General features: G+C 31.4%; 1 protein-coding gene across 1 annotated transcript in view; it reads left to right on the forward strand.

Annotated features, from left to right (window-relative positions):
• Positions 1-25,052, forward strand: part of LOC113397975 (uncharacterized) — a 69,259-nt gene that overhangs the window by 17,010 nt on the left and 27,197 nt on the right. Inside the window, exon 2 of the mRNA XM_026636514.2 lies at positions 17,722-18,089. Coding sequence (XP_026492299.2) covers positions 17,786-18,089 — 304 coding nt within the window. The 5' untranslated portion in view covers positions 17,722-17,785. The remainder of the gene's footprint in view (positions 1-17,721; positions 18,090-25,052) is intronic.

Below are 25,052 nucleotides of genomic sequence, written 5' to 3' on the forward strand. Positions count from 1 at the left end.
CCGAATGCCCATCAGTTACGCAATTAAAGCATGTGAAACGTTCTCCTCTGAGATTTGCATACATATACGCCATTACAGTCAGCATGACTTTATGGTTTGAGCATGACATGTGTCATAAATGTTAACTATTTTTGTATCACAGTCATAAACCGCAATTGTACTTTTATTTATATAAGTCATTTTAACAATGAATATTTACGACTAAATAAGCAAGCTTAAACAAGCAAGGTTTATCAACCTTTGATTTATTTTGTGTAAAGATTTTTTTTTTTATTTAATGATTTTGTATCATAAATAAAGCAGTCTATATTATTGAATTCTCACCATATATTTTAGCGCCAATCAGCACGATTTTGTATTGGTGTGTTGTTTGTATTATCCGCAGTTAAGTAACGGTGTGACAGTTTTACTTCGTTATTGGGATTTAGATTGAATATCTATTGTATTTCGATTGGAACACCCGAAATCGATTCGAATATTAGATAAAATATAATATTTAATTAGTCATAACTCTCTGTTAAAACATTATACTATATATTTTTTATATGTCGACCATGAACGCAGTGCGCCATTTTGATATGAATATCCTTTTAATGTTTTATATATCTATATACATATACATATATATATATATATATATATATATTGTGTCGTTATAGATTTGCATGATTTTTATAGCCAATTTTGATTATCAGTTTGTGACATTTCACGATAGTTATTGTCAGTTTCAAATTTGTTTATAGAAAATAGCTCTACTTATAATAATTAAATTAATAAGTACAGTTATATGCATCGTCCAAGCAAACTGTCCTAAACGAGTAAAGGAACACAAAAAAAAGTAAACATATATTATTTAATAAAGACCATTCAAAAAGTAAACTCGTAATCGTATAATAAATTATACACATAATAAATTCACATTGATCTACTCGTTCGGCTTTGATCATAAATGTACAAAAACTGTGGAAAGAGAGCCATCAGAGGGAGATATTATCGATTAACTGACCGTTCGGAAGTTCAGCCCCTCGGAGCATGAATAGACCGGCCCCTTTGTAATCAGAACAGTAATCAAACGATATGAATTGGGGGATACGAGATATAACTCTATTAGAATTTTAAATAGAATGCAAATTCATAGTACAAATAGTGCACTAATTTTTAATCTTCATTTTAATAGAGGTACATCTACCTATAAACACTATAGTTTAGTTCGTAATTTTCCGTTCTCGTATTAACATCTGTTGAAATGGGATCGCAGCTGAATTATCTTTTAGACTATTATTCGCATTGAGCGCATATTCCGCACAGTGTTCAATAGATTTGAAGTCACATTCGTATTGAATAAGTTAAACCATTTCCATTTTACGATATAATATTTTGATATAATCAAGCATTTGCATTGTTTGAAATATATCTTATTTTCATAAACTTAATTAAAGTTTGATTCTAATAATTAGTTTTGTCTGTTACTATTAAAAATTGTACAGATGTGACCTATTTGGTACGGGAAGGGCTTTGTGCAAGCCTGTCTGGATAGGTACCACTAATTAATCATATATTCTACGACCAAACAAAAATACTTCGTATTATTGTGTTCTGGTTTGTAATATCACAAGGTACATAATATCTTACTTCCCAAGGTTGGTGGCACATTGACGTTGTAAGGAATGGTTAATATTTCATACAGTGCCAATATCTAGTCGTGTAGTAATGTTGACTAATTTACCTTAGGTGGCCGATTTACCAGTTCGCCTACGCACTTGAAATAAAAAGAACAAAAGATAGACCTCAATACGGATAAGTAATTCGATTTACTTGAAACTTTTGAGGTATAAACTATAAGCGTGAAGGATGTTGCGGAGAAATCCCTCAAATTCGCTTTATACAATCGCTGGAAATTTGTAGCGAGTTTTCCTTCAATATAAAACTGTGATAGCACATTATATACTTTAAATGTAAGTCATTCTTAAAATAAACTACATTATCAATTCAAAATAGTTTAAATCGTTATCGGAATAAATAACGCATTATTAAAAACGCGATGATATGAAAAGGTTTTGGAACGAACGCATAAGGAAAAGGCGTCGAACTAGTAAGATGTATGGAATTGGTAATTCGGCCGGGTAAAAATGGAGGGATCTCTTGGCGCCTTATTAATATTTTTATAGTATTCATTTTGAGGGCTTTGTCATAATTTAAATAATATATTAATATTAAGCCTAAATTAATTGAGTATTATTCCACTCATTAAATACAAAAAAAAAATCAGGCTAAGAAATGCAAATGAACCGAGGAGAATGATTTTTATATATGTTGTAGAAGAGGCTTAGAAAAGCTTAACTTGAAATTTACCATCAACGGTAGGTTAAAAATGTATAGAACCTAAATTGCAGAGCGTAAATGAAGCAATAAAAACGTATATTATCATAATTCTCGTACAACGGCGAAATGCCGAGTATTCGCAAAAAAAGATCAACCACTTTTTCAAGATGGCGGCGCATGTAAGAAATCGAGAACATATCCAAAAATCTGCCTTCTTGGTTCATTTGCATTTCCAAATGTATATAATGACTGGACTGGTCTAGCTAGTCTCAAGAAAGAAAGAGAAAGAGTTCAGCCACCAAGAACAAGGGCATTACGTGTATATACTTCCTGTATATACACTCCCGTGCGTTGAGAAGCTCGAAGAACTCCGAGCTGTTGTCGAGAAATTTTCGTCAGAGAAACCCAATTATGTTTCGTAGTCCCGGCCTTTGGCTTAAACCCAGGACAGCGGGATCTGCGGCCTTATATTTTGCCACAAGACCAATGAAAAAGTCAAAAACAAATTGATGTGAACAATTTCGATTGTTGCTACCGTAACTTCCCTATTTGTTTCCGAATATTTTTCTTGATTTTCGTACTAGTGCCCAGTTTACAAGGAAAGCACTATATCCTAAAGGTGAAATTATGCTTCGTTCAATATGTTGGGGAAGGATTTTTATTCCAACACAATCCAGTCATTACAACAGTATGTATGTATCTCTATGTAACTAACGTAAGTTTCCTACATACCTGTATATGATACGCCATGAATTGAGAACGCAAATGCTTGTTATATCCATAGTGCGTGTAATTGCTCCACTTAATCTTACAGTATAACACAATAAACAAAAATTTTGACAAAAAAAAACCTTTTAAAGAGATTGGTTCTGTTAATAAAGTATATTCATTATTATAATTGTTTTAAGAATGTAACATGTGAAAACAGTTTCTTATTTTTTTTTTTTAATAAACCCGTTTTGTCAATTAAACAAATTCCAAATCTTAAATTTATCTTTTAAATACTTATTTATTAACTTTTTATGTATTAAATATATGATGTACAAGTTATGTCAAATTGCAATAAACAAATGCAATTTAAGAATTTAAGAAAAACGACCATTTATTGAACTAAACATAGGTGTAATAAAAACTATCAATACACTTAAGAAATCACATTAAAACACCTTATTTCTTTTACTAACTACATCGAATAACATCCATGTTTTCAAAACACGTGTAATGAAAGCGTGAATTTTGTCATTTTTTTATATAATGAGTTAAAATACGCGGACTAAACAGCATTTGCCAGTCAAGCGGAATAATTTTTTTTCAAATTATGTTATGTTTCTAAGCTACTTGATGTTGATATACAAAAAATAAATGCTTAATCATTTTTATTATATGTTACAATTTTAAAAACAACTTGAGATTTGACGCAAGGAAAGATTCGACCGAGTATCATTAATATGCTACTCAGAATTGAAGAGTTCGGTTACTTTGTCATGGATCCCATGATCCGAACCTAACCAAACTGACACCAAACTATCTTTGAACTATAAGCTTTCCAATAAAAAAAGAATCATCAAAATTCGTTACGTAATTGAGTTATTCGTCCATTTGTCGCGCACATACTTAATGCAAATTTAAGACTTATATGATTTTCTTATGGATACCATCATCAGAACTGGACCAACTTAAAATGGGACCACAAGGGAAGCACTAGCTTTCAAATAAAAAAAAAAATATCAAAATCGGTTCACCCAGTCAAAAGTTCTGAGGTAACAAACATAAAAAAAAAACAAAAAATACAGACGAATTGATAACCTCCTCCTTTTTGAAGTCGGTTAATAACCTTTAATATTCTACAGTATAAAAATTTGAGTTCAATATTACGAAATGACAAAATATGTTCGAGTAGTTTAGATTTTTTTAGATGAAACAAGCAACTATAAACACTTCCCAATAAGAACGTAGTATTAGAGGGAGTGTTCACGCGGCGTTTTCGCGTCCGTAATCTGGACAACGCTCGCCAGCCAACCAATTATCTACGTGAAATAGTGTCCTTATTAGAGCTCTTACTTTGTACCGGCTTAAACAGGATTACGTTGGCGTAAGTAGCCGTCTGTATACCGAATTCTGTTTAAATAGTTATACCTTTGTTATTATTTATGTTCGTGTGCGGTGACTTACAAGTTATTGTCGACTTTGTGTAACACTGCTAAGTACCTAAAATTAGGAGGTATTTTGTTTTAGCGTTGATTTTTGACGTTCATATTAATATCTTTTGTTTAGTATTGTTAAGCATGCAGTAATTAGCTTCACGGAGGTTTCTTTTTCTCGTTGAAAAAAATAGAGCTTATTCCACCACGCTATTCGTTGCGGGCTTAGTTGTATATGGTGCATGTCTCGGATTAAAGATAACATAACATAACATGTCTAAATTAGTGGTTGACTGGATTTTAATTCATGAGCTTCGTTTAACTGGTACATCTTCTATCCATGGAGCTATTAGCCGATACACTTGATAGTTTTACTTCACTTACACGCGTAACACTTTATATTGCATAAAAAAATGTTTTAATTCATAGCAATAGAGTGATTGAATTTCCGTAGTTAACCTCAGTAAATGATTGCTAATGGTCAGTCATATGACGGAACCTGACACTGTCAATCTCTACTTTTACATGGCAAAATAAAAAGGAAATCTCTGTTGATGAATTGTGATAAATGAGCCGTTTTTTGACTACAATTTATCGCAATATGTTACAGAGTCGCGTCGCGAGGTCGATAGTTAGTGGAATGATCGTAATTTGTCTCAGCGGAACGCCACGCGGGCGCTGTATCTCTGAGAACCAGTTAAACTAACCGTTAAACCGTTTAAAAATATAAATATTTTCCGCATCATAGATATTTAAAAATAAACTAAAATTGTTAACACAATTGTGTTTTTCTTTTTTAATGTTAAGTAACAAAATATATCTTTTTTTAATTGATTTAATATTATATAATAATATTTTTATTATAACGATATCATTTTGAATTACGTAATAAAATACTTGTATATATCAAACCATCCTCAGAATTTACTGCCGAGAAGACAAAGGTAAATAAAAGATCCGTAGGCGTACGTAAATAACATTTTTACCTTACCTAAATTTTTCTGCGGTGTGGGAATCCGTCCTAATAGTTCCCAAACGGCTCTTTATTTTAAGAGTTTATGTGATATAAGAAAATGTTTTCTCAAAATGATCCTTCCGTAGTATTGACATAGATAATGTACTCTTAATCCTGTGAGACACGTTCGCCGGGCTCTAGGGAGGTTTTCTGAAACAAAGACACGAGAGGAGATTAGAGGCGATATATACGTACTTATCAGACGGCCTCGCTAGAAATATCTCAACGGAACGGTGTAGGTAAATAAAGAAGAAAATATTCTCTCGGCTCTTATCTTTATTTATCTTTAATGGATTTTTTTCCTTTTATATCCATGTCAACAAAGTATATGATGATATGAAACAATTGTATTTGTAGATTTTAGGCCTTTTTAAACGATGACAGTACGTACAATCATAAGTTATTATTTATTCTATTGTGTGTCTTAACATGTCTACTCGAATTAGGTATATTTAGATCTTCGATTACTATAATATGGTATATGTTTAAGTATTTAAGAAAACCTTTTGAATTGATCGCATTGTCGAAAACCCACATTTACATAGTTTAAAATGATTTAGTTTATTTGGAAATTGTGTTCAAAATGGTAAATTCTCCCTTTTTTATATAGTCGTGATGGCAAAGTCGATAGAACACATGAATCTAAACCGAATATTGCGAGTTGAAATCCAGACAACTCATCTCGCAGTCTAAAGAAAAGCTTCGTAAGGCAACCTGCACGCGTCGCATGAAAATCTGCCACATGTCTATTACGTGTTTACATTAGAGCAGCGGGAGGAATTAGTCCAACGATAGGACATATATAGACTATTATTTTATATTTCTTTATGTTGTAAAGGGTATATAATGGTATCCTAAAATGTATGTTTAATCTTCTTTGTAATATTTAGTTTAACAGCTGAAAATAACGCCTTTATATTCTCTAGATAATATAAAAATAATAATAATAAAACTGTATATTAGGAGAGAATAGCGTCGTTGATGATTTTTGCTTTAAAATACGAGTGGGTAAATATTCACATAAGCACTGTAATGTTGAAATTATTTAAATTTAATACAGAAATTGCTATAAGACGGTGAATCTCAGTAAAACTCTCTGAATTGTTTTGATTTGAATGATTGAAGCTTTTCATTTCAATACAACACTATCCTCCTATTTAAACAACCGACGATAAAACTTCATTACTTCAGAATATATACTTCAAAATATGAAAACGTGTGTAGACTGCAGACAAGTGAAAGTCTTTGTGAACAAAAGCATTTCTTTTAGAGTCTGCAATTCTCACACACAAGGTCCATTGTAATGACAGACAGACGGGAAAAAATCTTGCATAATTCACGCCTCAGCCAGACAGGACGTACTGCTTAGAATTTTTTTATAATGACCTTTATTTTTGATGCAATAAGAGTGATGCGTCGCGTTGTTTAAATTATTGTTCTTTCATTTGCTTGTATTGTTTAGCGTTAGCACCATGTGGCATTGTAAAAACAGACCGGCACTCTCGTCCTTTAATCCGGAGCACTTAACCCTTCGCTCATTTGCATAAGTCCCGTCCGTTACAAGATGGGTTGTTCACTTTAATAAGACCTGAATGTCCATTCATTCAGATTATTCAGTATTTAAAGTATCAATTGGGGTATTCATTAGTGAACATTTTATGTATCGACGTTTCTGTAAGAATTAACTAATTCAAGCATAATGGTACTGTAGGATTAATTCATATTATTTTGTATATAAATACTATTTATGAAACGACAATATGGTGTCTTTAATTTAAAATTTATTCGTATTTATTTAGCCCTACATCATTTAATTGAAAATTAATCTCTGTATGTAGTCTCTGTATGTATGATATTTTTTTTTATTTTCACAAACAAATGTTAATCTATTGTTACAATATATATTGTGTTACTTAAACTAAATTGGCCATGTTCCGTACCACCCTTGAGCTTGGACGTTTTATTGCTATTATTATGTATTATAATAGCGGCCATAGTTTCTTATATTATGTAAAAATTAAGTGCTAAAATATGGTTCTAAAGATACCTCTCCGAAAAGAAAGTTAGACGTAACTTATTAATAGCTCCCATTGAATACGTGCTTCTAAAAATAAAATATTGTTACATTTATTTTGACACAGTACTTAACATGAAAATTTATCGTTGTTACGAAAACAATGAGGCCGAATATAAATATTCGCGAAGGAAGTCAATTGAAACGACTATTGAAGCTTTCGTAATGTTCAATGTATCTGTGGAAAACATAAGACGACAATACAAAAATGGCTAAAATTGGCAAAAAAGCGGAGTCACGCCACAAGTTTACCCAATAAATATTCCTAACTGCCGTTTCGTAAGGAAGCGAATGCTCGAAAACACAATGATGGCCGCCAACATAATACAATACTGCTCAGAACAAGTGAGGCATGTCCAACATGTTCTATTTGTTGAGAAAATTGCGGTTGCTAAGTTTATTCCCCCGTTTAGTTTATTCCCTTCAGTATTGTTTATTTTATAAGTTCGGATTGAAAAGTATTGTAACAAATCGGTTTTCAATGAAAATGTGATTGTAACATTCCGTCATGTTTTCCTAACTGTACCAACTTTTTGCTAATGGTGAATTTCATCACTATGCGTATTTGATTTTATATTTGCGATTAATTCATTTATTGTGTAGCTATTCTAGCTCCTAGTTTAAGCTATTGGAAAACGGTCTCCAAATACTGATATGAATTAAAAAAAAAAAATTTGACATTTACAGATTTTGTGAATACTACAGTTAAAAAATAAATGGCAGTTACGAAAAATCATTTTTTTATAGGATTAGATCCAGATTTGTTTTTTGTTTCTGTCAGGTATCGTCAAGTGTACTAGACAAAAAAAAAATAAAAAGTATATAAAAATGAAATATCTCAAACAGAATTCCGTTTTTGTTCGAATTTCAAATTATAATCGAATATAAAATATTGGTCGTAAATATATTGTCATCGATCAAGCGTTTATAATATATTTCAAAACAAGTTAGTTGCAAACTTAATAATAATTTTATCGTAAATGGCAATTGAAAACTAGTATAAAACTTTTACGGTGATATTGTAACAGAAACAATAAAATCTTTTTCGATTTATCACAAGTTGATACGTATTACAATATGAAAATTACGTAGGTATACATATTTTGACAGGTAAGAAAAATTGGTAATATAAAGGACATGACTCTCTGTGAGCGACGAAAGTTTGCGGAGAATAATGACAATCTATTTTTCTTCCTCGCTCATGTAATTTGGATCATATGGCTGAGCACACGATTACGTAATAACGTTTCTGGAACAAAATTTGGTGGATTATATAATACATTGCAAATAAAATTGTAATATTAACTTTTTTATAAGAAAATCGAAAATTATAACATTTAGAAACGCATTTGGAAGTAATTGTAATGGCTCCAATTTTTTGTCTTATAGAAACATCTTAGAACTTTGTATTATCATATAAGATTATATTATGTATTATATGTCTGTGTGTATGTGTTTGTGCATGTGACTGTGAAAACAGATTGATGAACGTAAGAGACGTTTTTTTTTTTCGTATTTTTCGTATTTATTAATTACAAATTATAGTATTGATTTCCGCTTCATTGTATTAAAAGTTTTTAATTTTTTATCCCATTAAAATCAATAAGTTTTTATAATAAAATATGACATATTATTTCAAGCGGTTTCCTTAAACTAAACATCATCCAGGCGGATTTTATTAATAAACATACTAAGTCCAGAAACTTTTTACAGAGCAACTTAAAATATATATAGAATTTATTCAATAAATTTTGCTCGGTCCAGAAATACTTCTGTGGAATTCGGAATAATTTTTATTTGTATTCAAGGTACATTAAGCTTGAAGAGAATTAATTTTAAAGTTAGATATGATTTGGCCTGGATTCTGAATCAAAGGAGCTTAATTGCTGCGTATAATTAGGCCGTTGAAGAATGGCACGTTGAAAGTAATTATACCTATTTAGTGAGGCTATTATACACATGCCATGAAGAGGTCCTTGATGTTTAAAGTACGCAACTTTGTAAAAGAAATATTTTAAAAGTTAAATCAAGATATTTATTTACATTTAATTTTAAATGTTTGTTACACGCAAGTATACTGCAATGAGAGTTATGTAAATCTATCATGACTTGGTAATAGCAATTATTTTTTAATGTTTTTTTTTATATTATATTATATAGGATAAGAAAAACAGTGCCTGATTAATATCAAGTAAGACACCACGAAACAAGGAATAAGATTAGTAAATTTTTACCTAAGAAGTTAATTCTTGGGATTAGCCTATTTAACAGATTAAAGTTATGGAAAAGTTTACCCCCTATTATCCACTCCTGCCGGAATGGACTCTGGAGTATTTAGGAAATTTGCATGCCAATACTATTGGGAGCGAATCAGCTAAGAAAGTTTTGGGGCTGACTTCATTCGCTTGTTAAAATATTACTCTCTACTTTTCGGAGTTTTCCCAAAGGATCGAATAGTGTACATATTGAAGTGGAAACGAAAGAGCGATAAATCGGCTTATTATATTTATGTTAGTTAAAATAATAAAAGTTTGTATGTTACCTTTAAAACAACTGTAATTGGCATTTATCGTAAATAAAATAAATATTAAAATTTTGGGCGCAAGAAGTAAGTCAAGTAAGTTCAAGTGCCTTTGGTGAGAATTATTTGTAACGGCATAAATTGCCATTACAAATAACAAATTATAAATGATATAATATAATACAAGCTGTTCACCTAGATTTTGTTTAATTATTTTTCGTGTAATCACGTTTATTTATATCGTCACGAAATGTCGAGTAAAGTTTGACACTTTCGTTATCCATTATGAAATTCAAGGCGAGCCTTAAGAGAAACGCAACTATCATGGAAGTCAAGTTTTCCACTCAACTATCTTTTAACGAGCGGAATGAATATAATTCAAGAGTGTTTTATGTTCGGGCACCAAGTTTCATCTGCGGCTGCTTTTGAATAATGCTCCACATTAATAAACAGGGTCGGTTTCACTGCAGTAAGACTGTAAGAAGATATAATTAATTATGTCGCCCAGATAGTAACATCTAAAACGACAGGAACTATCACTTAGGACTTAGATCTCGACAGTCGGTCGCAGGCAGAGACGTTACACAGGTCAGTCATAATTATTATGAAAAAAATGTTTAATTTTTAACGTTTGTGTCACATAATTTCATCCTGTTTTTTCAAGCAATAAAAACGTCATTTACGTTTATATTTATTTTTAATATAGACGAAAATGAAATATAATTAACATTTAATAACAAAATTATTATTTTTTCCTTGCGTATAATTAACGTTTTAATTTAAAACTGGACGAGAGATACGAAGTACGTTATTCCGCTGTACATATAGTAGTAGCTTTTACAAGCATTATGTAAGATTTTTATTTTATATTGTGGAGTATTATTATAATATGGAACAACGCCTACGATTCCACTGCACATGGAATGCTACAAAGGATATTACGACGGCCGCTGCGCCTAGAAGTGTATTGTTTTTCATAATTTTAAACTAGTATGTTGTTCGTTTCCTTTGTTCTGTAACAGCAAAAGCTAGGCGTAATGTTCCACAATGCCCCATATTTTCTATTCATTTTTATTTTAAATGAAAAAAAGCCTTATTTTTAACGCAAGAATCAATAGAAATAGGTTATAATGATAAATTACGTAAACAAAAAGTAGAATAAAACGTAGTAAAACGAGTTTTATAATGAATAATTGAAAATTATTTGTAAATGAAAGTACATAAAACATGAATAAGAAATAAAAGCCGTAGGTATCTTGTTAATGTCAACTGAAGCCATCATGGAAATGAATTTCATCAATAATGCAAAATCTTAGACGAGCAAGAAAACCAATGATATTTCACGCTAATGGGGTCGAATTTTTAATAGAAAGCCAATTTGTCTTCTTCGCGACCAGAAAAATAGAATTCGAACGTCTCCTTTATTTTTTTTTTCTGAGATCACATTCATTTATAACATTGCGTTTCATTGTCAGAGGTTCTCTTGCGGACAGTTCCTCCCTCAGATCATTATCAACGCTTATTTTATCATTAATTTATCACTGTCCGACAAATTATCTGTTTAAAGAACCAGCGTCCTATTTGACAGGAGATAAATCAACAGATATATTGTATGGCTTTTTATATGCATTTCGAATGAAATCCCTCGTTAATGGTATGGTAATCCTTTGTTTTTTCGTAAAAGTTTTTCGTTAATTACCATTAGCATAAATCCTTGATTTATTTAAGTAGTTGAAATGGCAAGCTGTTAGTTCGTGTTATTTTCTTTACGAATACATTTTACGAGATGATTTAGAGCAGATAATATTTGGAGATCACATATTATGTTAAAATACGAATAAGTTAGTAGTCAGTTAGTGCTTAGTTCTTTAAATTGTAACCCAATTTCATTTCATCGTTTTATAAGCATTGCGCGCTCATGCTTTGAGTAATAGTATTATGTTTTGACTCATGACGTACCTCGTACGAACCACTTGCTGGGATCTATGCGAACCCCCATGATATTAGTTAGAGAATTTTGATCAGTTGTGCGACGTGGAAATAGGGTAAGGTTTTTAGAAGCTTTGAGATTATTTTAGCAAAAGAGTAAAATTATTAAAATGTTTACAATATATTGCTGATGGTATATATTATTTTTCCCATAGTAATCAGTAGAACATAAGTTTTATTTGTAGCTTACCTAAAATAAACTTAATTTATATATGTTGATGTTTTTAAATATAAATATTTAATAGCTCATTACGAGACTTAAAATAGAATGACAAACAATATACAATGACATATGATATCAACAAGTTTTTACTAAATTGTGTAATATTATTACTATAAGTATTTAGTGCTCAATTATAAATATAATAAATTCTCCGTAACAAAAAAATTCGCAACTGTTCAGTGACTGGAACACAAAGATTGCAAGTCAAGTTAGTCAAGGCTAGCACCACTTAGTTTTGAATGTGGTCATGTTTATAATGCATCTCGTACTCGACAGTAAAAGGAAAAATCCCTCGAATACCTGCATGTATTGGATGACATTATGTTACATATATAGTCACCCGCAGTGGAATAACCTTCAAAACTATCCCCCTATAAGGAAAAGTGGCCTTTGCCCTGGAGTGAGACTTTAACATAATAAGAATAATCTTGATGGCAACATTCCGATGAATAAGATTTTATATCAATTATTACAAATAACAATAATATAAACATAAGTACATACACGACATAAGTTTATCTAGATAAAAAAAAACCTGTTTTATTTTTTCTATCAGTAGTAAAAACACATTTACGTCATACGGTACATTTGGTCCTAATGGTACTTAAGTAAATTCCAAACATATAGCACTTTTAGTATTTATGTCATCCTTTTCTTACAAATGTTAAACTCCAGATGAGAAAAAGAGATAAATCATTGTGTAGCTATTCATCCGCTAAACAGTAATAAATATATAGCAGAAATAGATCATCAATCAATATTATCAACGAAATGGACTGATACACAATGCATTAATTTCTCAACTGTATAATAAGACTAGTGTAGCTAAAATTTGACAAGTCTTCTAATCGACTTAAACGGTGTGCGAAACCAATCGAACTAACAATTCCGAATGCAACGAACGCCAAACTATTGCAACGGTTTAACATTTCAACGTATTATCCGCGTCGCTATTATGATGGAATTGCAAATTTAAACCCTTTGTAAGCACTTTGCATTTGGAAACACAAATTCGCTTTTACGGTAATTTGCATGCTGTGTCACAGTTGCGGCGACTTCCGAAATGCTGCACCAAAATTGTACACATTGTGCTCTTTATTAATATTATATGCAAACACCATCACTCTAAAACGTCTGCTTTGCGAACTTTGTCAAGTTCGTTAATTTCATCTACAGTTATATGGACAACATTTTACAGAGTTTAAGCTTAAGGATACAAGTATGTAATATTTGATAGTTAATTCCTCTGTTTGTTTAATACTCTGTATTGGAATATTTAACTGCCAAAATGCATGGATTGAATGATCCATTGTAGAAAAAAGCTATTTTTTTTATAATAGTGACTGTTGAATTTCGTCTCACTAGAATACTCATTCCAAACCACTGGAAATGATTAGCGTTCAAGCCATGGGGCCAATTTGGCTCTAAATGTTAATAATAATTTACAGTTGGGGTTGATTTTTTCCTTAATTATCTAATTACATACAATCCGCATGAACTCATTTCATCATTCCTAAAAGTAATATTTTATTGTATATAAAGTAATACATTATTATTGTTTGATGGTATAAGAAAAATAGAAGTTTGGAAACGTGAAATTTTACGTCGTAGGGAACAGAACTCTTAATTATTTGCAAGAATGTTAATGAATAGAATGACAACTTCATAAATTATCTTTATTATATATTATATATGGTGTAACTATGGATAATATTTTTTTTTTATACAAAATGCTCTTGTAAACACTTATAACTAGGTACAAATATACTTGGTGGTAGGGCTTTGTTCAAGCCCGTCTGGGTAGGTACCACCCACTCATTTCAACCCGTTTGAAGGATGAGTGAGCCAGTGTAACTATAGGCACAAGGGTCATAACATCTTAGGTACCAAGGTTGGTGGCACATTAGTGTGATACAAGGAATGGTTAATATTTCTTTCAGCGCCAATGCCAAAGAGGGGGGTGATCACTTAACATTAGGTGGGCTATTTGCCCTATTACATAAAGACATAAGAGGAAATTGACACTTTTTTATTGTCCTATATTGTTTTATCTTGTCAATAAACATATAAATTATAAAATTCGTGGATTTATTAGTATAACAAAGAATATATAAGTTTAATTGACGTCGATTTCATTGACATTCATGGGATTCTTGCCATTATGAACAATTAAAATGAATTTGGAAGATTGCGGAACACACATTTATTTTATGAGTTATTTTATTGAATTGCATTTTTTTTCTCATAAATTTCTTATAATGGAATTTGTAACTGCAAGTGCTTTTCGTACTAAAGAAATTTAAAAAATCATAAAATTTTCATTAAATATACTTAAAAAAAAATCTTAAGCATAACCTTTATCAGTTTTTCCGAATAATAATCTTAAAATTATCGACGATAATTCTTAACGATTAAGAACTGCTAACTAGTTACCAAACACTTAAATGCCCTTGGGGTAAAACTCGATAATAGCCTTCGTGTAACAAAAACAAATATAACCATGTAATGTTTGTACAAACATCACACGGTCAAAGCAGCTAGGCAGCCATCATGGACACAATCGACCCTCAGTAAGTGGGGCAATCCGTTCAGCCCTTGCCGACATGTGGAGACCATAAATAATATTGCACACCTGTAACCAGTTGATTGTGTCTCGATAAAGAAATTTAATATACACATACATTTGGTTGATTTATGTCGTGAGAAAGTGAGCTAATATTATTTATCACGACTGCGTAATATTTCATACCACACAGAAATAACGTTTTATTGTATTAGTAGCGATCCGCCCCGGCTTCGCACGGGTTCAATGTTGATACTTAATATACTACAGAATATCTTTATATACAACGTTCACAGCTTTTTTGTTATTAGACAATGCAAACCGCTATGATCTTGGATCAGGATTAATGCTGTATTACTTAAAATCGCTTCGAAAATAAGCCATTATTTATCGTTAATAGTAAAAAAAAATGGTTATTCTGGGTACCATCGTAGAATTTTTTGTAGACCTTTTTACAACAGCAATGTACAATACTGTAGTACATTATTTTGATTTAACTCGTAGGGTTCAGACAGCGTTTGCAATGTAAGCGAAGCCATGTGTTTATTTAAGAAACATTAGAAACCTCTAAAATTATCAGTATTTCTCGGCTATATTAAGCATGTATTATACATAAAAACCTACCTCTTGAATCACTATATCTATTTTAAAAAAAACCGCATAAAAATCCGTTGCGTAGTTTGAAAGATCTAAGCATAGGGACAGTCAGACAGCGGGAAGCGACTTTGTTTTGTAGTATTGTAGTACTACTCTGTAGTGATTGTTTTATTCATATTTGTCATTAACGCTATATAGTTTTTATAGACTGAACTTTGAAGTATTTCGATATTTTAGTCAGTTTTTGTATGCGTTTGTGTGGATTTGGCAATTCCTTTTTTTTGGCGGACTAGCAAATGCGCTACAATAATGGTAAGTGGTCACTATGACAGATACAGAATGTTCTCAAATCGTGGAGATACGACGAATGGTGTTTTTTTGGCGGTTAACGCGCAAACTTGTCTTTTTGGGGTTGAAATGGACTAGGTTTAGCCGGCCCCAGTTCGAAACTTTGTTTAACGAAGACTCGATTTCAGAGACAAGTTTGTTTGTTTGCATGTTAGTATTACTATTTGATCTTGCATTTATGTCAAAAGAAAACTGCAAATTCACGAATATATTTTTTCCATGTGTTACCAATATCTCTGTATTGAGTTATTATAGCATTTGATTGATTACTTTTCTATAAACAATTATGCTAAAAAATTGATCAGACTTCTTAACAATGACACTGAGAACGTCCAAGTTATAATATAATATGAACACAGCAAATGAACTTTATATTTAAACGGACCAATTACAGGTAGGATCGTAACAATCGTCGATCGTTACGTAGATATCACTTCAGCATTCTTAATGATGAGCTTGTTGGTATTGAAAAAGAAAAGATAATTATACCTTTTTTTTACTTAATTCAATATTAAATATGTACTCTATAACGAAAGTCCTACATTTTATTTAGGCTTTTGCCGTTATATTAGTTCAAGGGTGTAATCAGTTACGTCTCAAATTTTATTCAAACCAATGAACCGATTTAATTATCGTCTATTCTAGAAAATGTTAACGCTATTATCCACATTTTGCTCAAGATTGAATATTTAATTTGATTAACGATGATCGATTTTATAAAATCAGAAATATTAAATCAAAAAACGCGATATTTTAATGTAGGTAGGTACCTTAGCTATGTTGAAGCAGCTTGGTGGTATACTCTTCGAAATTTCTCAAGATAAGGATAGACCTTTGCCTACTACTGGGCAATATAAAGGACATATAAGTCCAGACCCTATACATCTAGGACCTATAATTAATGAAAAATAAAAAGCAAATGAAGCGAATAAAGACCATTAAAGAAATTTCTAAGAATTATTTTTAGAAAATCTCAAATCAGATCTGTGTACTTACGAAGCATGTCAAAAACATTAGTGCCGTACTTTATTAAATATGTAAAGCCTCCATAAGCCGAGCCACGATACAGTCCATTGGTAGCGCAACAGGCTTAATGGAAAAGTTAATTTTAAACGAGCCAGCTTTACTACGCATCAGTTGGTCCTGCGATTAATGGGGATTAACTATGGTTAATTGTTTTCGGGAGCCGGGTCACTGACGTCCCTTATAATTTGTCATGTCCGATCATCTAACTGTCACTGTTTAGTTAAACACAAACCACGTTAAATTAAATAATGATTACGCTCTCTCACTTGGTAGGGGTTTGTGATAACCCGTCTGAGTAGATACCACATATTCATCAAAAACGGCAATAGTCAGCATTGATTTTGTAAAGGTTATTATTTTTTATATTGCTGATGTCAAATGCGATGGTAATTTACCATCAGGTAGCCCATTTGCCAGTTACCCTACATATTAGACAAATAAGATTTATTGAAACGTTTCTGACACGAGATATACTTAAAACTCTTATTTTGAATACAATCTCGTGAATTCGGAATTCGGTTCTATATCTCCTTTTCCTTATTTTCTGTCTAACTTCGGATTTATTGAAGCGTTCAACTTTTGACCGGAAAATTCAATGTTGCCAAACAAAATATTACAAATAAAATTACAACTCTCAAATTGAACGAGAACTTTTTAAATTATACCATGCTTTTAAAAACTGAATATCGATTTTAAAAAGATACGAGTAGGTACTAGAATAATTAAATACTTACATAGTCGTTTGTAAAAAGAGGCTTTACTGTATTGGATATACACTAAACTTCGAGTACATTAAAATAACAATAAATCTATAGTCTATACTTATTGTATATTATTCTTGGTTCTTATTTAAATTATAAAGTATCAAAATGATGTGAATGAATATAATATCTTTGTTTCAGGTATCAAGTGAAAATGAAAACGTCTTAGACGATGTTGCGGCAAATGTGTTGCTAAAGATTAAAAATGAATTTAATAAAAAGTTTCTACGAAATATCAAATAACAGAACTATATTGTTCATGATTGTTTTATTATCGTTAAAACTCTGTAGTCCTCAGGATTTAAGTGAGGATTTCAATGAAGATATTGTAGACTCAGACATAAGTATGGTTGTGGCGGTTAATAAAGCGAAAATAACGAGAAATGCCGCTAGTCCATGTAGGTTGAGTGAACTGCTCTGTGATACGGGGCAGTGTATATCGCTGGATAAGTTCTGTAATGGAGAGGATGACTGTGGTGACAAGAGCGACGAGCCGAAAGCATGTTCACGTAAGTTAATATATACATTTTTTTTTCTTTGTATCTTCGCCTTTAGATATTTTCAATAATAAGTCATTATATACTACCGATGCATCGGTAAGCATGTGCAATGATGATTTACAATATTATGACACTTGTACCGATTCCTTATAGAAGCCTATTAAGTCTTAAATGTGGCCACACTGAACACACTGTCTACGTTTAGCTATAGGATAAATTTACCAATTACCATACCTCTGTAAATGTTTGCCTTTTTTTAAATATAGAATCAAAGTAATTGGTGGTAGGGCTTTGTGCAAGCCCGACCACCACCATCAAGTACGACCCACTCATCAGATATTCTACCGCCAAACAACAGTACTCAGTATTGTTGTGTTCCGGCTTGAAGTGTGAGTGAGGTAGTGTAACTACAGGCACAAGGGACATAACATCCCAAGGTTGATGGCGCATTGGCGATGTAACGAATGGTTAGTATTTCTTAAAGCACCATTGTCTATGGGCGGTGATGACCACTTCCCATCAGGTGGCACATATACCCGTTTGCCAAACTATGCCATAAAAAAAGTTATACCTTCTTTAAATATTGAAGCTATATTGAAGCACATATTTATTGATAGTAAAACGTTACCAGCTCTTCGGGTCGTAAGAGTGTACAACTGTATATAATTTACAATATAAAAAAGGAACGACGATTGAATTCCTTAGACGTGATGTCATTTATAAACTCACTAATTGTATAATGACTTATTGAAACAAACGATCCTTAACAATTATTTAAATTAAGAAAGAAAGCTATCTCTGTTTCTTAATTTTAAATTTGTCCCTTTTGTAAATCCATACAGTCGAGTGAAAAGAAAATTAAGAGAGCCTTTTTCATTGTTTTAAATATATTTTTTAATATTTTTCCGAATAAATATACTCATCATAGAAAATATTTTGAAAAAGAGTCAAATGTGTTTTAAAGTAAATAATTAATAAATTTCACATACGAAAAGTTTAGTACGTATTTATTCAAAATACAATATATTTTTAAGTAAAAATGTAACACGAAATTGATATAAGTATTTATATATAAATGAAACTTAAATATCTGGCAAACTATAACATACGAATAATTATTATTGTGAATGTGTCGCTTTTCACAGCACGACTGTGGGCTTAGGTCCAAAAACCTCCTCATTAGAAGAGAAGGCTTTTAATTCCCGTGAGACTAAGAGACCTAATTCTCTGGGATTTGATTGTATTATTCTGTTAGTATAATTGGTTGGAAATTGTTTAATTTCGCTAAAGTGATTAAACCATTTATTTTTTGATTTTCAATGAATGTTAGATATTTTATTTAATGACAGGACATTAATAATTCATGAGCATACAATTCTATAACCGAAATGACCCAGTGGTTAGAACGCGTGCATCTTAACCGATGATTTCGGGTTCAAACCCAGGCAAGCACCACTGAATTTTCATGTGCTTGATTTGTTTTTATAATTCATTTCGTGCTGGCGGTGAAGGAAATGATCGTGAGAAAACCTGCATATGTCTAATTGCAACGAAATTCTGCCATATGTGTATTTAACTAACCCGCAGCCCAGCCAGCGTGGTTCAATATGCTCCAAATCTTCTCCTCAAAGGGAGATGAGGTCTTAGCCCAGCAGTGGGAAATTTACAGTCTGTTAATGTTATGTATATAATGTAATTCTATAATAAAATAATTTTGTAGGAAACCGACGTAATTAATTCAGAGGTTGGGTTCTGTACAAGCTCAACCGACGAGTCAAGTGACGATTCAAAAGTGCTTGTAAAAGTTTACTTGAATAAAGTATATTTTAATTTTGATTTTGACTGTACGAAATCGGACACGTCGCTAGCGTTTTTATACATATTTTAGATAGGTAAATTTATTTCAGTTACCTCCTAATGAAATTCGTTAATACGATACTCTGCTCTATTTCGTTTCGATATAAATACATACATATTTTAATGAAACTAGATCAAAAATAAACATCAGGAGTTTACGTTAGTAGTTATGACAGTTGAATATACTTGGCTGCTCCGCCACGACTTGAATGTAATATTCATAAATGTTTACGAAAACTTTGCCAAAATACATTGGATTAAAGTTTCGCGGACCGGTATAAAGAACTTATAATTGTTTTTTGGCATTCAATGAAATCTTTGTGGAATAATCGATGTAATACTAAACATATATGATCTTGGATTGTATCCATATTATTATTTTCTGACTTTTACCCTAGTTCTGGAATTGGAAAGTATTAAAAATAAACTTATAATAAAACGTTTCAGACTCCGCTAAGTCGAACCATACTTCCTATAGCAAGGTACAACTTAAATAATATTTTCCTTACTTTTAACACTAGCAACAATTTTAAAATATATGTTATTAAATTATATACAATTTCAATCAACTTAATAAAAAAATAATATGACTGACTGATATACAAAGCGCAGCCTGAACCGGTAGTTTCAACGATATGAAATATTTCTCAGGATGTCCTTATAGGATGTAGGTGAACACAAAGAAAAAAATTCATATTCGAAGAGGGTTAAATGAAAGTTTGTCATTTTTGGAAGTAAGAAATAAGTGATTACACTTCTATTTAATTAATTAAGAATTCTAATTAGAAATTCATCGCTTAAGAGGTTCAGGTTAGAGTTTTAATTATAGTACGAAATATGTAGGGAAGTTCGTCATTTGTAAATTTGAAACATGAAAATTGTAACAAAAAGAAACTTAAGAAAATTTGGTGGGATTCTGTATCTTGTGGGATATCGCATTAGATACACAGCTAGCTAGCACAACTAGCTAGTCACAAGAAAAAGGTGTGCTTACTAAGTTTGAACACTCGAGCACAAAATATTAAGCACATGCAAAATTTAAGATGCTTGCCCGGGATTGAACTCGCAATCTTCGCTTAAAATTCACGGGTCCTATTCTCTGGGCTATCTTGGCTCAAAAAGTAATGCTCGTATTAAATCTATGCGATAACACATTTACTATTCGTTTGAGTTTATAGTTTACATACATAGTTATTGTACACATTTATTTATATATCATACATAATTCTGTGATACAATTACCTTGCTAAGCTAAAAATGTAATTGATACTAAAATTCAATTTAATAGTGTTATTATTATTTGAATGTGTTTGTGTGTAGCGTGTCAGTATTATAATAAGCTATGACAGTATGAGTTTGCCATTTAGACAGACATCTGACGAGAGATCATTACATCATTTTATATTTTAATAGCGCAAGTCGATTTTTGTCATAGTGATTATGGGGCGATAGCTGCATATAAAATATCGGTTATGGTCAGCTGCATATAAAAATTGTTACGAATTAACAAAGAATTTCCTTTGAAAAAGTTACTGGTAAGTCAGAGAGCGGCGCAATCAATGTATAATAAATAAATGAAAAACGTAAACAAAATTAAAGTAAATTGTTTTCGACAAACTCCAATTCTAACTGAACTTATGAGTAATATTTGATATTAAAAATTTCATTTAAAAGAGGTTTCATCATTTTAGCGCTAAATGTAGATGAGTGACTTGCGGTTTTAAATTAAATTAAATCAAAACAAAACCTATCACAGGTTTCGAAATTCCTAAAAAATATTCTGAATAAACTGAATAATAAAGTTTCGCGGGTAACCCACTAGTGTCCGTAACTAACAAACAAAGGTCAAAACGAATATAAAGTAAAGAAAATTAATATATTTAAAGAAAAAAAAAAAAAAAAAAGTGAACCCAACTAGACTTCCCCAATCACATCGTATAACTAACCTAACAGCTCTAAAACACCTAATTAAGAACAGACCATAGCTAGCGTCGCTTCTTTGCAGCCTTTAAATGCGTTTTTATGCCAGAAACGTCCGGAATGATAATTGTCTTACACAAAAGACCGCGCAGATGTCCTTACAAAGGAGATTGAAAGAACTAGATTATTCTCGGTTTCCACGATTCTCTTGAGAGGAAAACGTCATTTGGAAAGATGGCAGACGAGATGGCCTAACTTCATTATCTTTTGACTTTTGATATTACTTCAAATTCTATGTACATATATATAAACATTGTGTTTTTTTTTTCTTTTTGAATTGGTACCCTGTACGGCAATCGCTTTGTAATATACTCGATTGAACCTTTATAATTACATTCTTAGTTATTAAGTATTTTTCATTAATGATAAATCTACAATACTGATTGTTTATATTTTTTAAACAATTCTTAAATATTTCGTAAAAATTAAATGTGTAGAAAAATAAAAAAACTTACTAAGTATACGTTACGATGGATGGATTGTGTGAAAGACGATATGATTAGAAAGAACGTTACTTGTGAGATGACGTCCGATAGAGAAGTATAAAAGAGGAAGATATGCTGCGCCGACCCCAAGTAAAATTGGGATAAGGGCAGGAGGATGATGATGATGATGGTTAAAGTCAATCACAATAATGGAACTATCGCTTTAGTTGGAAGGAAATTGCTCATTCTATAAATCTTGCCCGTTAATAGAATGAGTCTAAGGTTTCAATTTGACGCGATACATCTTCAAAGCTGCAAAATATATTTTCGATTACTTTAAAATCTAACAGATCTTACCCGCATTGAACCAGCGTCGTGGAATACAGTCCCAACATAATCAAAGGGGAAGAAGTCGAAGCCCAGCTGTGGGAAATTTACAGACTTACAAAATTACTTTTCTAATATTATTATTTGTTGGATATATAATAATTATTATCATCAAATAAAAAAAAGATGAACCCGCGATTTTGTCCGGTTGGAATACATTTTGTGACAAAAATTGCTGCAACAGCGTCAAAGGGTGTAAAAAGTACATATATCCGCCAACCTGCTCTGTACCAAATTTTATCATAATCGATTCAGTAATTCAGCTGAGAAAGCGTAACAGACATAATTCACATTTATAATATTGATATAGATAGTACAGATAGTCACAGATAAAAAAAAATGGATTAAGAAATGTTATTAAATACATAAAGCAATATATATATATATAATATTCTAAGAAAGTAAACAAAGTAAACTTAAATCTTATAAAAATGTATGTCACCATTTTCTCTGTCACGTTCCACAAGTTTAGAACATTATTTTATCATCTAATAACTGTCGAAGACTAAGATCCCGCGTCCAAGTAATATAAACTTTTCTTTTGCATTTCACTGTCCATATTGATAAGTTCAAAGTTTATTTCCTTTGAGAATTATTAAAAGAGTTTCATATCGAGTAATCTAAGCTATGAAAATGTTCGTAACTGTATAAATAAATCTGTATAAATGATTTCATTATTAAAATCAACTGATATTTATACTTACTGAGCCCTTTAAGAATCTTTCTAAATAAAACATTTTATAAATCAGACTGATAGATTAACGAGTTTAATCATACCTGTTATTTAGCATTTTAATTTACTCGTATGACTCTTCAGATAAACGTTTTCTTGGTGGTAGCGCTTTGTGCAAGCCCGCCTAAGTAGGTACCCCCCCCACTCATCAGATTTTCTACCACCAAACAGTAATACTCAGTACTGTTGTGTTCTAGTTTGAAGGGTGATAACGGCGGTGGTCACCAATTACCATCATGTGGCCCATTTGCCTGTCCGCTACCTAAATGGTAAAAATAATAAAAATGCCGGAATGTATATTTGGTAGGTATACATATTTTTGTAAAACTATATAAAATAAAGGATTCAATTATTTTACAAGTTTCGGTAATTTGGAAACATGATGGATTAAGATAAGGGCAGTTTAAAAAAAAAACAATTTTATTTATTTATATAGCTAGCTTATCAAAAATACCTACCTGTTTGGGAAGGAATATAACGAAAAAAGATCACATGCTTATTATAAAAATTGTTGTGTACAATAAATATAATCACATATTTATTAGAAAAGGCGTAAGGGCAACCTTTTAATTCCCAAGAAGTATTGTTTGCTAAAATATCTTTATTTTATAACATCCTTAACACAGACACGTTATTGAACAATAAGAATGTCCATTAAGTTTCGTACCAATTATTCTCAATACAATTCACAATTAATATTCACATATTGGAAAACAAAAAAATACTATATCCTGAACATGAAAAAACCATGAAGCAAACGATTAAACGATTCAGAACGCAATCTATCGTCCATTCTAAACACTCAAAAACTCAGGTGAACAATAAACCTCTTTTAATTACAGTGGTAGGTGAAAACGAGCTTTCGCTTTTATCGTTCCCACGTACGTAGTCATTAGCCAGAAATGTGGCTACAATTAACAAAAAACCCGCGTACCGTTTAATAAGGTGTTAAGTTTACCGTGCCGTTTCCGAACCAATGTAATCTGACACGGCATCCTTTAACGTTCTTTATCGTTTCTAAACGTTAGCTCGTGTGTTTAGTGGCTGCTTTATAATACGTTAAATGTTGTAACAAAGCTAACGTGTCAACTTTTGGTTGGAGTTATTAATTTATCTTTTTATTGTACACCATACAAATATGTCCAGAAGAATATGTGGCTTTATTGCTTTGGCGATTATTTCCGGACATCCTTTGGGTTAGGACTTCTGAACTTGGCCGATAAATAAATTTAAAGCTCATGTGAAACAAAACATTAATGAATAAGGCATATTATTTACTCAATACAAGTTTATATTAAAGATAAAAAAGCGTGTCAATATTATATAAAAATGTAGAAAAGTAGAATTCTACTTTATTGACATACCATGTAATTAAAATGATGGAAAAGATTAACTACTAAGTATCTCGCCGGTTCTTCTTGGTAGAATTTACTTTCCCAACCGTGGTAGCTTTAAATTGAATTCAACACAGTAACATGACGTTTCAAAATGGCGTTTATGAGCCTACTGGATTAAAGTATATTTTGATTTTGAAAATTGATATGAGCGTGCTTACATGTTATGAGTAAATGTTATGTTATAAAATGTGTT

This window comes from Vanessa tameamea, chromosome 13, assembly GCF_037043105.1.
Source record: "Vanessa tameamea isolate UH-Manoa-2023 chromosome 13, ilVanTame1 primary haplotype, whole genome shotgun sequence".
Taxonomy (NCBI): domain Eukaryota; kingdom Metazoa; phylum Arthropoda; class Insecta; order Lepidoptera; family Nymphalidae; genus Vanessa; species Vanessa tameamea.